Here is a 15,405-nt window from a genome sequence, read left to right on the forward strand (position 1 = left end):
AGGCATTGCATGCCAAAACAACTAGACACAGGGACAGTTTCTTCCCTCATGCCACCACTCTGCTGAACACCTAATTTCCACAGTACAGTCTCATGTCTAAGTATATTTACTGTTTTGTATGGTTGTGGCCCCCTCATGCAGCCCCCTAATTTCTGGCCCTGACTCTCCTTTCTTTCTCTAAAACCTGTTATATGCTGTGGTATTATTATTATCATCCCCATCTTCTCTACTATCTCCTCTTATTGGTATCATTATGATTATTATTATTCTGTTGCTTGCCTGTATACTGACAGCTTCTGCACCAAAGACAAATTTCTTGTGTGTCTAATCACAGTTGGACAAATAAGGTATTCCAATATGATATATAAATAAGAGGCAACTATAATAAAATTTGCATTGATTGCTCCAGAATCAATAATGAAAGGCTCTCTGGAAAGGGACAAGTCTTTAAAACCACATGACCCTTCATAAAGTAACCTGTTCTATAGGAAGGGAGCCCATTATTTGGGATCTTTTCCAATACACTTCCTGGTGTGGTAGGGATTCTGGGCGTTGGTACTTACCTGATACGCCCGTTCTCGTCGAGCTGCGTAGAGCATCCAGACAGTGGGAGGTGCTCCAGTCTTCACTCTAACAGGCTGAGCTATAATTGAGGAACGCTCCTCCTCCTCCACGTGACTCCTCCACGCGTTCCCCAGTTTTATGAAGACGAGAAGACAACAACTATCCTCTCCTGTCAACTATAATACAAGTCTCAACTGCGAACTATATACATCATTGGCCAAAACAGGATTCCCCACCAGACGGACCAATTAGGGTGGGGCTGGATGCTCTATGCAGCTCAACGAGAACGGGCGTATCAGGTAAGTACCAACGCCCATTCTCCGTAGAGCTGCTGCGAGCATCCAGACAGTGGGACATACCAAAGCATGGCCTGTCCTACGGGAGGGATTCCGTCTGGTCCGGAATCACCTCTGGGTCTCTTGCCACCTGTTGAAGGACTCGCCTGCCAAAGGATGCCTCAGCTGAGGCGTAAACATCGATTTTATAGTGATGTATAAAGGGAGATGGAGATGCCCAGGTGGCTGCTCGACAGATATCCTGAATCGACGCCTGAGTAGCCCAGGCTGCCGAGGTGGCTGCACTCCTTGTAGAGTGAGTGGTGATCCCACTAGGAACAGGGAGAGCCTGCGCCAAATAGGCCTTGGATATAGTAGCCCTAATCCAGCGGCCAACGGTAGACGGGGATACCTTGCAGCCCAGCGTCTTTGGTTGAAAGGACAGGAATAAGGACTCTGACTTTCTGATTGATTGTGTACGATAGATGTAGGTATGAAGTGCCCTTTGCACATCGAGAGTGTGCCACTGCCTTTCTCTTTCTCGAGAAGGCTTGGGACAAAAATTAGGCAGAACCAATTCCTGAGCTCTGTGAAATGCCGAGTTGATTTTAGGCATAAAGGCGGGATCTGGTCTCAGAACCACCCGATCAGTGTGGAAGATACATAAGTCCTTTCTCACGGATAGAGCTGCTATTTCAGATATCCTTCTTGCCGATGTTATCGCCACAAGGAACACCACTTTGAATGTGAGGAACTGAAGTGGCAACTCCCTGAGAGGCTCGAAGGGAGGTTTAGTTAATGCCATAAGAACTTTATTAAGATCCCAAGTAGGATATCTGTGGATCACCAGGGGGTGCAGGTTAGAGGCCCCTCTAAGGAAAGCCCTTATGCAAGGGTGGTGGGAAAGTGAGTCAGAAGAGCTGCCAGCGACCACCATGGACAGGGCTGTGACCTGCCTTCTCAGAGTGTTGGGGGAGAGGCCCCTATCTAGACCGACCTGTAGGAAGGCCAGGATTTGTGGAATTGAAGGAGAGAGCAGATCGACGGACGACTTATGGCACCACTTACAAAAGATGTTCCAGGTTGCGGTATAAATGCGGGTAGTCGAAGGCCGCCTTGCTGCCAGGATGGTATTGATGACCTGGACCGACAGGCCCTCATTTTTTAGTCTTTCCCGCTCAACCTCCACACGGTTAACTGAAGCCACTGTGGGTCTGGATGTTGAAGGAGGTCCCTGGGACAGAGAGATCCTGTCGAGGGGGATCCTCCACGGTGGGGCCACTGACAGATTGCGAAGATCCACAAACCACGATCTCCTGGGCCAAAACGAGGCTATCAGGAGGACCTCCGCCCTTTCGAGTAGTAACTTCTGAATCACCTTGGGTATCAGTGGGAAGGGGGGAAAGGCGTACAGGAGCCCGGTGAGCCAGGGGCAGCGGAGGGCATCGTGGTTCTCTGCGCCGTCGGCAGGGTAACGAGAGAAGAATCTTGGTGTCTGGGCGTTGAGTGGCGATGCGAACAGGTCCACCAAGGGCTGACCGAATATCGCTGCTGCTTCCCTGAACAAGGAGGGGTGTAGGCGCCATTCCGATTGGTCCAGCGTGGCCCTGCTCAGCCAGTCTGCTTGGACATTCGAGACCCCCGAGATGTGTTCCGCCCTGATGGATAAGAGATGTACCTCTGCCCATCGACAAAGCCGTTCGGCCTCCCTCATGAGGCGAATGGAATGAGTGCCCCCCTGACGGCTGATGTGGGCTTTGGTAGTAGTGTTGTCTGTTAAGACCAGAATGTGACGGCCTCGTACCTGCGGGAGGAAGGCGCGCAGGGCTAGATATACTGCATGAAGCTCCAGCCAGTTGATGCTGCAGCGCCGCTCGGTTGCTGACCAAGTTCCCTGGGCTGAAAGCGACTGCATGTGGGCTCCCCATCCGGAAAGGCTGGCGTCTGTTGTGAGAGTGACCCTTTGGGGCTCCTTGAAGAGATGACCTCTGTTGGTAGAGGGTCTTGTCCACCAGAGAAGGGAGGCGGGAACTTTTGGAGGAACCTTCACCACGAGACCTGAGTTGCTCCTTCCGGAACGTTGGTAAAGCAGGAGGAACCACTGCAAGGATCTGGAATGTAAACGTGCCCAGGGAATAATTGATATACATGAGACTAACTTTCCAAGCAACTTGGACAAGTCCAGCAACGAGGCCTTTCTAGCCCGTCTAATTGTCCTGATAGCTTTTTGGATACTGCTGAACCTCTCTTTAGAGAGGAAGACCTTCCCTTCAACCGAATCAATCACAGCTCCTAGGTGAGCTATACGTGTGGAAGGGTTAAGTTGACTCTTCTCCCAGTTAACGAGGAATCTGTGAGCCTGAAGCACTGAGAGGGTGGTCTTAGTGTCACTCTCAGCCTGATGCCGGGTAGGGGACAGAATAAGAATGTCATCAAGGTAGCAGTGGATGCGGATAGGGAAGTGCCTGAGGTGAGCTGCCAGGGCTGCCAACACCTTGGTGAAGGTCCTCAGGGCCGAGACGAGCCCAAAGGGAAGGGCTACGTATTGGAAATGCTGATTGTTGTAGCAAAATCTCAAATATTTGGAATACGAGGGGTGAATGGGTACATGGAGATATGCCTCGGAGAGGTCGATGGATGTAAGCCAGTCTCCCTTCCTGGTACCCTGTAAGATCGACTGAAGTGTATGCATCTTGAACTTGTGACGGACGATATAGCGATTGAGCCTCTTCAGATCTAAAATGGGCCTCCAACCCCTGGAATGCTTAGGGACCAAGAAGAGGAGGGAATAGAACCCTCCTCCCCGCTGTGACAAAGGCATGGGCTGGATGGCCTTGATATCAGAAAGATGAGTGATAGCGGCTGCCATGAGAGCCCGCTTAGTCGGGTCTCTGGAAAGGGGAGAAACCATGAAGTATTGCGGAGGAACGAACTGAAACTGAAGAGGGAGACCAAACCTTACAGTGTCCCTAACCCAGGAATCTGAAGTAGATGAGTCCCACTGGTCGGCAAAATACTTAAGGCGACCGCCAATGGGATAAGAGGCTGAAAGCCTATCTGGGACGGCGGGGCGCCTTATTCCCTGCACCCTGGAAGGGTCTCCTGTAGGTACCTCCCCTTCTATTTCTGTCTCCCGAATCGCCCCGGTCCTGATAGGCCGACCGGAACGTCGGGGAGCTCTGATACCTAGGGGTGAAGAAAGGTTGGAAAGGGGTGCGAAACGAGCCCCTCCGAAAGGGCTGGGACCCTCTAGATTCTTGTCTGCGAAAAAGTGATGGGAGGAACTTCTTCTTATTCTGGCTCTCCATCAGCAATGGGTCAAGTGCCGGGCCAAACAATTTTCCCCCTGCTATAGGAGCTGAGGCCAACTTAGTTTTATTCTTAACATCGGCCTGCCAGTGTCTAAGCCAAAGCAGCCTTCGGGCAGTAACGTGGGATGAGATGGCCCTAGACGAAAATTTTACAGAATGAAAAGTGGCATCAGCCGCGAACTCCGCTGCGGCCGTGAGTTTGGCAATGTCCTGATGGGCCCTAGTGTTTGACGGGGGGACATGCTGCTTCAACTGTCTGAGCCACCTGATGGACGAACGAGTGAAAAATGACGCGGCTGTGGCCGACCGGATGGCCCAAGCATCCAACTGGTGTGCTTGCCGTAGCGCCATCTCTGCTCGCTTATCCTCTGGCTTCAGCACTTCCAGAGCGTCAGTGGGATTGGATGATGATGCTAGCCTCACTATGGGGTTGTCTACCTCAGGTGTGTTTAGCATGGTAGAAAATTCCGGGTCGAGATTAAACAATCTCTTGTCTTGGCTGGAAGGCGCGGGGGGAGGACCCGCAGAGGCCAATTGCCTTGCGACCAAATCGGGAAAAATTGGGGGGGTTGGAATAACCTCAGTTTCGACGACCGGTTGTCTGAATATCGAATCTTCCGGTCCCCCCAGTGTCACTGAAGATGGTTCAGAGGAAGACTGGGAAGTCAGGCCCGAGACATTCTTTGCCTTGAATAGCAAGGACTTAAACAAATGAGGCTTAAACGGGCCTACAAATGCAGGTTGGTCAGGGGAAATGCCCTCATCCTCTGACATCTCCCCTTCCATAGGGTCTACTTCGAAGAAGGGTTCTGAATATTGTAGAGACCCCCTATCCGAACCTTCCTCTTCCCTGAAGGGTTCAAACCCCATTTCTTCCTCTTCCTGGGCCTCCTCCCCTTCCGTGAAAGGGGCTTCCACTTGGGAAGGTACCTGACCATTATGAGATGCTGGTCTGGAGAGGGATCTCCCGGACATAGATTCGACCTCGGGCGCCATCATTTGGGAACCTGGTCTGGATAGCTGCTGGATGCCCTCTGCTATTCCTTGCCTGATGGCCAGTTGCATCCATTCTCTAATGCTGTCCGGAATAATGGTTGAAGACGGGCCTTCTGGACGTAGGCCTGCTGCGGTTGGTGTGAAGGTCGCCTCAGGCGTGCGAGAGGCCTGGCGACTTCGGGCAGGAGAGCACCTGGAAGGAGAAGGTTGACCTGAAAGGGGAGGGGGTTGAGAAGAGGTAGAGGGCGGGGCAGGATTTACAGAATGCGAGTCTTTAGATCGTTTGTCAAACTCCTTCTCCAAGGCCTTATGACGCCTTAGGGCATCCATTTGAGAGGCCTTGGAGGAGTCCTTGTCCCTTTTGCGCAAATAGTGCGTCTTTGACTTCGCCTTCAAAGAAGGACCACTGGGATTGCCCTCAGCCATGACACAAAAGAGATATTAGATAAGAAAAATAAGGGCAGTTGGCATGCCTGGGAGTTCGACCTACAACGTAGACCCGCTTTCCTATAGTTGGGCCGCGTCCCCCTTTTGGATAAACAATTTTTATTATAATTTATTTTGTTTTATTTTATACTATTATTATTATTTTTATTTTGTGGGCGGAGCCCAAAAGGGTGCCAATCAAGTCCAAACAAAAAGAAAGTTTTTATAATAATCTGCTTTCAACTTATTGCTTACCAAGAAGAAAGTAAAAAAAAATTAGAATTAAATCTTAACAATCCAATACACCAAATGAACGCAGAGGCCAGAAAATGGAAAAGAATAACCAGCAAGAGAAAAAAGGGGTGGCCTCCTGAGGCAGCCTCCCAACAAAAATGGGAAGTAAGTGCCTGCGTCTCTGGGCGAGCTGCGGAGAAAACAAAAAGCCAACTAGAAGTAAAATGAAAAGGGCAACTGGGCACTGGACCACACTACCCTTCAAATCCAGGCTCCACACGGCCTGCCGGTCCCGCTATGGGCCTTTAGCAACCTTGCAGCCCGATCGGAAAGATAGCAAAAACTTTCAAAATGGCGGCTGGCCACGAGACGCACTCAAAATGGCCACCGGCCTCGGCGCGACTACCACAGAGACGCACAAACCCTCTAAGGAACACAAACAGCCGGAAAAAAGGCAGAAAAAAGATACGAGGGCTGTAAGGAGAAGCTCTCCTTCTTCTAGGCGTTTGTGGGGGGAAGGCGCAATGCAGCGCTATCTACAGCGCGATCTCGAGCCGCTGCTCAGCTGTAGCGCGGCTAGAAAAGCGGCAGAGGAGAGGGAGGGGGGGTGGGGGGGGCAAAGGGCTCCAAATCCCCCTATTTCCCCCCTTGAGGGGCGAAAAACGCTCCTAAATCAATTTGGGACGAAAACTAATTGCGCAGGGAACAAGGAGAAAGGAGAGATCAAACCTGTTTTTAGAAGAAGATAAAAAAAAAACCTGGATCGGCCAAGGAGTAACGAACAAGCTGCCTGTCTCTAGCGAGGCTGAGCTAAAACTGGGGAACGCGTGGAGGAGTCACGTGGAGGAGGAGGAGCGTTCCTCAATTATAGCTCAGCCTGTTAGAGTGAAGACTGGAGCACCTCCCACTGTCTGGATGCTCGCAGCAGCTCTACGGAGAACAAGCGGGATTCTCTGATTGTCTGCATTAAGTAAGCAGTTCTGATCACAAAAAGATGACTTATTAGATGAGAACTCCAAGTCATTAAGGGCCTTAAAAATAATGATCGCATCTGTCATTATGCAATGAAATACATAGCTGAGGAGAGATATTTGCTTACAGCCTCGAGTCTAGTTAATAATGTAGATTTAGTAGACTTTGACTATTCTGACATTATCAGTGTGATAGATTTTAAAGTAGATAAAATATTGCTTTCAAGAAGCAAGTCTCATGTAATTGCCTTTCCACTTCTTTTCAGTAATGCTTTTTCTTCTTTATTCTTTCTTGGCCCAATCCTATACCTGGCCCATCACCCTCAAAGTAGTAAATCTCAATAACTATAGGCCTCCTATTCATATTTTCAAGTTCTTTTTCTCCAAAATATTGAAAGTGGGAAAGGGAAACTATCTGCTTGCTTGCTTCTTGATAGCTAATTACGCTATAACTCCTTCCCTCAAGGACTGCTATTATGGTATGATAGTGGCACACAATTTAAAACTATACATCTCAGCATTTGACCCTATGCATGCTTATTTGGAAATAAAACGTAAATTACAATCTTCATAAATTCTTCAATAAAAGTCTCCTGCACATGACAAGGTGAGACAGGTGGCTACCGTATATAAAAAAAAAAGTGTTTTCTTAGTAATAACACCAAAGGCAAGGATCTAGTATACTGTATACTGTAGTAGACTGGTTTAAGTCTCTACTCATCTGTACAGTTCATTAGGTCATTTTGAATCACTCTCTCTCACACAACCTACTGCAGTCAGTGGTGTATTAACCATTAAGCAGACTAACGTGCTTAGGGCACCAGGCCCAAAGTGGGCACCACAAAGTTGAGAATATGGCTTCGTTTGTACAGTATGTACAAAAGGAGGGAGGCATCAGTGAGCCTTAATCCGCCACTGACTGCAGTACTGCATGGAGTTTTATTCTGAGAATAAAATTATGGGAGGCCTCATGCAGGTCCCCTAATCTCTGACCCTGACTCTCCTTTCTTTCTCTAAAACCTGTTATATCTTTTTTTTTTTTTTAGTACTAAGTCTTTTTTATTTTCTTAAAGTTTCAGATACATTTTAATTCGGATTATTGTTTTATGTTGTGTTTATGATATTGAGGCTGTTTTGGTACTTACATTTTATTATCCAAACTATTCTGGGAATATATAAATAGACCAAATAAATAAATAAATTAAAAGGCAGCATGAATAAATTTGCAAAAATAAATATACTTCTAATGTCTCCTTAGGGTTTTTTTCTCTATTAAATGTTAAGTCTTTCCTAGTCCTTCAAATAGGACAGATGTAAATGAGTGGAAAACAAATGAAGTGGGGGAGGAAGGAATGTCTCTTCTGAAGTCTGCTTGTGGGAACAAAGAGTTTTATTTCCATCCCTGCTGTTACTGATAACTGGTTTTCAGAATATTTTGGGAAATTTTCCAGTTTGTTTTTCAACAGAGCTTAAAGGGGGAAAACACAGAATGTAACCGATAACTGATAACAGTAACCAATGAGAACAATTATCTGGCCATTTCAGCATCCCATAAACTTTGTACAGTTCTTCATTGCATGCAGAGAACCTGTGTCCATTATTCTATCTATATATGACTATTTATATAATCTGTTGACAAAATACTTTATGTTCGCATTAATCTACCAATTGTAATTCACAGGTTGATCTGTCATGATGATAGTGGAGGGTCAGAACGACGAAGACTATGAAAAACCAATGCTTAACTTTCCCTCCCCAAGTTCAATTGATCCATGAAAAACAAGAGCTCTGCAACTACAGTACAGTCGTTTAGGTTCATTGGCTCCTTCCCACACACGAAAAGTCTGAATACATAATTCTTTCTTCACTGATGAAACTCTTAGGGCCGAGAACAAAAGCTTGCTTGATTCTGAACTTCCCATCCATGGAAGATTAAAAAGCCAATATTGAGTACTGAGCCGGGAATGGCTTTCCTTTCATGTATTATAAATAGACAAAAAATGAATTAATAGGGTGTCTTTCTTCTTGAAGATAATTTATATAGGAAATTCCAAAAGATTCTTCAAAGTTACCATCAGGCAGGCAGGATGGATTTATTTAAATCATCAGGGGAAAAAAGGTCTGTGCAATCACTGATTTAATCAGTTTTCTCTTTTGCAACTAATCTATTTTCCAAGCAAATAGGAAATAATTTCTCAAAGACTTACCTTGGCCATTAACATAGAATAGTCTGCATATATAGAATGTAAATTCATCTAAATTATGCAGTACACAGCAACATTCTGCCTAGATAAAAGAAGTCAAATTCTTTTTGGTGTACTATGTACCTATTTGAGTTTCTCAACCAAAAGGGGTTGGTTTTTGGTTTTTTTAGGTTAATAGTGCAAACATATGAATTAGAGGCAAGCCTAACTTTGCAAGATTGTCTAAATAGTGCCTTTATATTATTTCTGGTCCTGTTCCAAGACTGTCCATACTATTAGACAGATTGAGCCTGCAACATAATAGACAATTATTTATGACTGCCTATTCTCATTTTAAGGCTAGATAGTTTCTGGGATTTTTTTGCCTATGGTATATCTTAATTTAAACAAGTAGACTACTGTATCATCTGTTAGGCAATGAAAGGTTTTCTGTGATCTGCTGTAGACATTTGTGACTGAATTGTTTGTAAAACCAACTTTGTAACCTGCTTTTAATATAAATATATGAGTTACGTTGACTCATTTCCAAGCCTAGGATTCTGATGTAAGTATCCTTAATATTAGAAAAGTACAGACTAGCAATTAAGAGAAGATTTAAACATATGTTTCTCTATAACAGGTTTGCCCAACAGGTCAAAATTCTATCTCTCATCTCAAGCCAAGTCTTGCACACAGCACTTACAGTAGAAAGTTTCTAAAAGTTGCCACGAAATTGTAATTTTAATACAACAAGGGGGGAAATGAGGCAAAATATGGCTGCATTATTTGCATCTTAGTTTTAAGTTAAATGAATTTTTTTTTTCTCCCTGCCCCTTTGTTCTTACTCCTCCATATTTTAGTCCAAATATATTGGCCAAGGGCAAGTTCAGTTCTTGGCCAAAAAAGCTCCTCATTTCTATTCTATAAGATAGAACATAAAACCCTAAGCTATTACTGGCTACAAGTTATAATTCCTGCTGTAAAATTTATCATCACTTCTTTCACATGTAAATTATTGCTTATTTTACTTATTTTGCTTATTAGATGCATATATAATCTATGCTCTCTGTAAAGTGAGATCTGCAACTAAATTGCTGTCCCACACTCAGCAGCCAACATCTTATTATTCTCCACTGCTGTGATTCTGTCACCAGAAATGAACAATTAAGGGCATTTTTTTAAATTAGTGAGGAATATTTGTTCCTTGGTGAGGAGCAGGAAGACATTTAGCAAACCTTACCTGTATCGTTCCTCCTGCAAGCATTGAGTCATGTATGTATAGTCCCGTTGCAGCTGAGCTTTGAGTTCTTCCATGGAGTCCTCGAGATGGGACTGAATGTCTTTAATATCTCTCAGTTCTTCCACAATGGTGTCAAAGTTATAATGATGACTTTCCAAGGTGTTAGACTTAGGACTGCCCAAGCCCCCAGGACCAGCCCCAGAATTGCTACCAGCTGCTGAGCCAGAAGTGGCACTGGAGCACTCATCATCGCTTCCATATTTGGGACTGGACACGAGGGTAGCGCTGCCACTCAGAGTCCGTGAGGCCTCTTCTGGGTGCCCATCCTCCAGAGTGTCCTTTAAGTGTGCAATGTTGTCTGCACTGCCAAATTTGTTGCGTATTAAACTTGCAAATTCACGGGGCTTGGAAACGACTGCTGTGTGTGTTGCTTGAGAAAGGCCTGACAACCCACCCTTGACCCCCACTACCACACCACCACCAAAACCACTAATACTGGAGCGAACATTGGCTCCTACATCCTTGAGTCCCTGATGCATGTCCCGGAAGACATCTTTGGGCTGACGTGATGGCCCATTTTGTTCAATCTCCTTTAGTTTTTTGTGGTAATGCTCAAGCTTCTTATGCAGCTGGGCAATGGTCTGAGCGGACTTCTGGTTCTTCTTCTCAAAGACCTGCTTGATACGAGAGGCTTGCTGCTTATCAGCATTATTAGCAAGCTTCAGGTATTCAGCTACATTGTCATCTCGAGCCTCCTGCTCAATCTTTATTTGCTCTGTGATCTTAAGAATCTTCTGGTGCAGGTGGTCAATGGCAGCTTTTGTCCTCTGTGGGTCAGGGTTGCCATCTGGAACATCAAGACAGATGTTGCTTTCAGCATCACTGTGGCTTGTATTGGAAGGCAGGCTGAGTTGGCTCACATCCCCCTTGTCCAACTGTTGTAGGAGGCAGAAAGAGAAGAAAGAACACAGAAAGACACAAGTAAAGCTTTGAGGGATATTTTTCTTTCTCTGGAACAAACATTATTAAACAGAACAGTGGAAGCAATAGTAAGGAGGCACAGAAAACAGTTACAATATTCTTCCCTAGTGGTTCCCTCCAAATGTGTTATGATTGCAACATCCAGAATTTCTTTGTTGTTTGGAAATGTTGAAAATTGTAATCTCAAACACATCTTGAGGGAACCAGGTGGGGGAAAGTTGAATTATTTAAAAAAGGAACAATATCTGTTAAAGTATATATTATCAAATCACCTAATCTTAAAAATTGCTTTTTAATCACCCAATTAATAAATGTTCTGGATAACAAATTCTTGATATATTTTGAATTCTTAAAATTGAGATAACTGCAAGTCCCATCAGATAAGAACAATTTTAAATGCTATATTGCATTTGTTTTGTCTTTTCTTGGAAGTAAGGAACATACAATATTTCCTATTATGGTAATACAACAGAGTCAATTAGCATAGCAAATCCAAACAAGTTACTTTGTGGAAGATTCAGGTTTAAAAGACATACTGTGATTTTAATTTCAGGAAGATCATCAGCTTCCATTCTTTTAAGCTTTTACTGTTAGACAAAAAGCTATAGCAGTTTTCCTACAAAATGCAAATGTGTCTATTGCCTCTTACCGCAAAACCTGAATGCCCTAATGATTCTCATTGGGATCAACAACTTCACTGGAAATATTAATGAAGTTTTCCCCAGGATCTTGACCTATGTTTTTTATAGACCAATGGACTCAAGGTTCTGGACTTATGGCCCTCTAAAAATTTGAATCATTTGTACTGCTCACAAGTAAGGGACATCATAAACTTGAAAATAAGGTCAAACATTGTACCAAACTATGTACAGATAAACAGTGTACATTAGAGATGCCCAAAGCATGGATTTAGCCTTTTATCTGAGAGCAGTTTGATCCTGTTGGAACTGAGGAAGTGGATAGGGTCATTGGGGTTGTTAGCACAGCTACTTATTTATTAGTATTATCCCTGTCCCTCTTGGTTAGTAAAAGCTTCCAGGATGGTGACTTCTGTGTGAGTTTGTGCAGTGATTAATACATTGTCGCAGGAGGGGGTGTTCCTGACATTCTTTAAGGAAGCTGTCGTCTGACCCTTCCTTAAAAACCATCAATAAAACCTTTTTAAAAATAATGAAAGTGGAAGTTGTGGGGAGCACATAAAGACCTGCAACAGCCACTCATGATGACACAAAATACTTCTAATTCATTATTAGTAGAACTGGACATTTGTTCACAGACTAGCTTTTGATCCTCATTTTACAAAGTTTCTTGAACCTGAGGTTCAAGGAATTTGTAACTGATGAATACTGCTTGCACTTGATTACAAAAACTGGCCCAATGAAAATGTAACTTCAATGACTGTTTCACTTAATTCATGTGCCACAAGTTACATGATAAGTTTCATACACCCATATGCACATAAGACTGATCTGTAACTGTTATAAATAACTATATAACCTGCGCCCCATTGGGTTATTGTTTCAGAAATATTTCATTACCTACACAGAGAAACAGAATGACCAAGGGCAAAAACAGTAGTGGGAGCAGGAGTGATTTCCTGCCAGCTTCCTCATTGAATTTCCTTGTGAAAATCTGGCAGGGAGCATCAGAAATCTTCCCTTCCCCTTCCTCTTCCTTACCAGCAGGCAGGTGAGTGGGCGCTGCTGGGTGGGGGAAGGACCAAGGGATTGCTGGGAAACTGTCACCAATCCTTGAAAATGAAGATCATGTGATCGCAGCAGCAGCCCAGAAGTGCAGCAGCAGCCAGTAACACTGAAACAGCCACAATTACCCCAAATTTCATTCCCTCGAGAGTCATGGGTCCCAGATTTTGGACGCATTCCATAAGTTAGCTCATTTGAGGCACCTTGCTTCAAAAATTGTTGTCCTATGATAGATACACCAGTTAAAGCCATAACAACAAGAGTCTTAGTAGTATGTAGATTGTTAGCATAAGAAACGAAAGGGCATTATCAGTTCACTTTCTACAAACAGGGCAACTGAGATGTTTGTTAAAATCAAATCAAAACAAGCCTCAACAGGTAAGGGGTTGAAGGACACTTCCTAAAGATTACAATGAAGGAGACTGACCTTGTTTTTCCTAACTGTGCAATTATACATCTATCTGTTTAAACAAGCATGCAGGTACTGTCAGATGTCAGAGCACAAATTATGACAGGATAAAAAAAACATCATCCAAGAACAAAATATTATTCCTATTTCAATTTATATAAAACAGAAATGCCCAACATCCCAAAGAATCATTTCCAAAAAAAAGGTTCTTTTTGATAGGAACTTAACCCCTCTGTTCCAGTTTTGAACATCAAAACCAGTATCTATTAAGCATGTGTTGCTCCTTTTTATATACTGAAACACTTTATCTTAAGGTCCAGGTCTAAGTTCACATTACACAGACCACCGCAGTTTGAAAAAGATTTTTGTTCCTTTGATATTGGTGTTCAGAAAGCAATACAGTTCCAAGGGCCTGTATGTGACCCCAGCCAACTACCCAACATCACTGTCTTTCCTAGCTTCTCTAGAGTAACCTTCAAATTACTGTTTCAATTAATAAAAACAACATTTATACATATAATTTCTACATATGCTTGTCTGCTACTGCATAGTCACTACTACTTTATAGTTATAACAGTTTTTTTCTTTTCTTTCAATATTCCTGCAGGGTGAACCTAAACTTATGCTGTATTTTTAGCACTTGTTAAGTGGCAAGGTTCCATTTTATGTCAAAAATATTAGATTTTTGGATAATAAGAAATTGTATGGATGGTTCAGAAATGCCTATTTATGACAACTCTTCTCTAGGAACAACTGGTTGGAGTATACAAACCACACAACCTTTACACCATACCTTACAACGCTTATCTGGTTCCAACACTTTCTTCTTTTTCATAGTAAAGCCTCACTGATGAGCAAGAGAAAATCCCTGCTAATAAAAAAAAAACTGCCAGGAAACAACAGCTCCAAAAGTTTGTCCAGGTTTTTCTCATCTGTGCCTCACATGTCTACTGATAGGTTTTGCTGGGTTATAGAGGCATGCAGGAGAAAAAAAAACCACCACCCACATACAGTACAGTACATCTGCATACAAAACAACCGCAAACTTGCCTCAATCTTATATCAGCACTTTTTTTAAAAAATTGCAGACTTTACAAATTTTGCTGCTGGCCTATTCTTAGCTTCCCTGCGTTGCTTTGAGGTTTTCCAGGATGAAGAAAAGAGTGAAAAGTTTCTCCTGTGCTCTTATCAATTTACAGGCATTGGACTTACAGGAAATGAGCTTTTTTTTTTTTTTGAAACAGATTGTTTTGGTTTGATAAAGATAAAAGTCACAACATGAAATTGCCCGACTTGGTTTTAGTAACTGTGGAAATAGAGTTTACAGAGTATGCATAAACAAGATCATTTGGTTCTTCTTCTTTTTAACAAGATAGACTGCATACCACATGGGAACTGTGAAAGAAATAAGATCCGATCTATAGCATTCTGATAAATCCAGAGAAGTAATCCTTAATGACAGCATGGGGTGAAGATACAAATGTCTGCAATGGATTTGTTAAACAATTTTGAAAGGTTTGAGCTGTCAAGATTTGAAGAACCATCCAGAGATGTATAAATCAACATAGCCATGTTCCAGAATTAAAATAATCATCAAAATAGGAAACCCATCATTAGAATGTTTTATTTCCCCTGTCAATTATCACTTTATAATATTCATCGGTATTCAGGACTCCAATTTTAATCAGAGGATGAATAAATCCATTTTATTACCTGGCTCATCCTAAAGCTGATATTAGCCTTGAAGATCTGATGAAGATACTTGTCTTTTTCCTGTGTGAAGCTTCATACGGCTTCATACATACAAAAGGGAGAATTTATTTATTTAATGTATGACAAATACATGGACTTATAGTGGTTCAAAGGTTAATGTCCAGTCCACCCAGCCATTTAAGGACAGGGTGGTCTATGTTGAAAAAAATCAGACATTGGGCTAGTGTAAGCTCTTGATGGACATTCGGACACAGTATGATGGATATTTAAATACATGGCAATGGATAAATAAAAGGGAGAATAAGTCTGCAGATGAAAGCAATCATTTATCATTCTCTTTCCTAATGCTACTATTCTAAACAACATCAGCATTTGCTTTAACTTTTTTTGTGAAGAAAA

General features: G+C 43.2%; 1 protein-coding gene across 7 annotated transcripts in view; it reads right to left on the bottom strand.

Annotated features, from left to right (window-relative positions):
* TMCC2 (transmembrane and coiled-coil domain family 2) overlaps window positions 1-15,405 on the bottom strand; it is a 101,380-nt gene that overhangs the window by 14,333 nt on the left and 71,642 nt on the right. For 6 of the 7 annotated variants that reach the window (XM_026676811.2, XM_026676813.2, XM_026676812.2 and 3 more), the window contains one exon: window positions 10,201-11,135. In XM_026676811.2, the coding sequence (XP_026532596.2) occupies window positions 10,201-11,135 (935 nt within the window). Of the gene's footprint in view, window positions 1-10,200; window positions 11,136-14,086; window positions 15,097-15,405 lie in introns of those variants that run through there. The other variant, XM_026676817.2, reaches the window with a different exon arrangement.

Source organism: Notechis scutatus, chromosome 3 (assembly GCF_049901735.1).
Source record: "Notechis scutatus isolate UNSWTSFEM ecotype Mainland chromosome 3, rNotScu1.2, whole genome shotgun sequence".
In the NCBI taxonomy this organism is placed as follows: Eukaryota; Metazoa; Chordata; class Lepidosauria; order Squamata; family Elapidae; genus Notechis; species Notechis scutatus.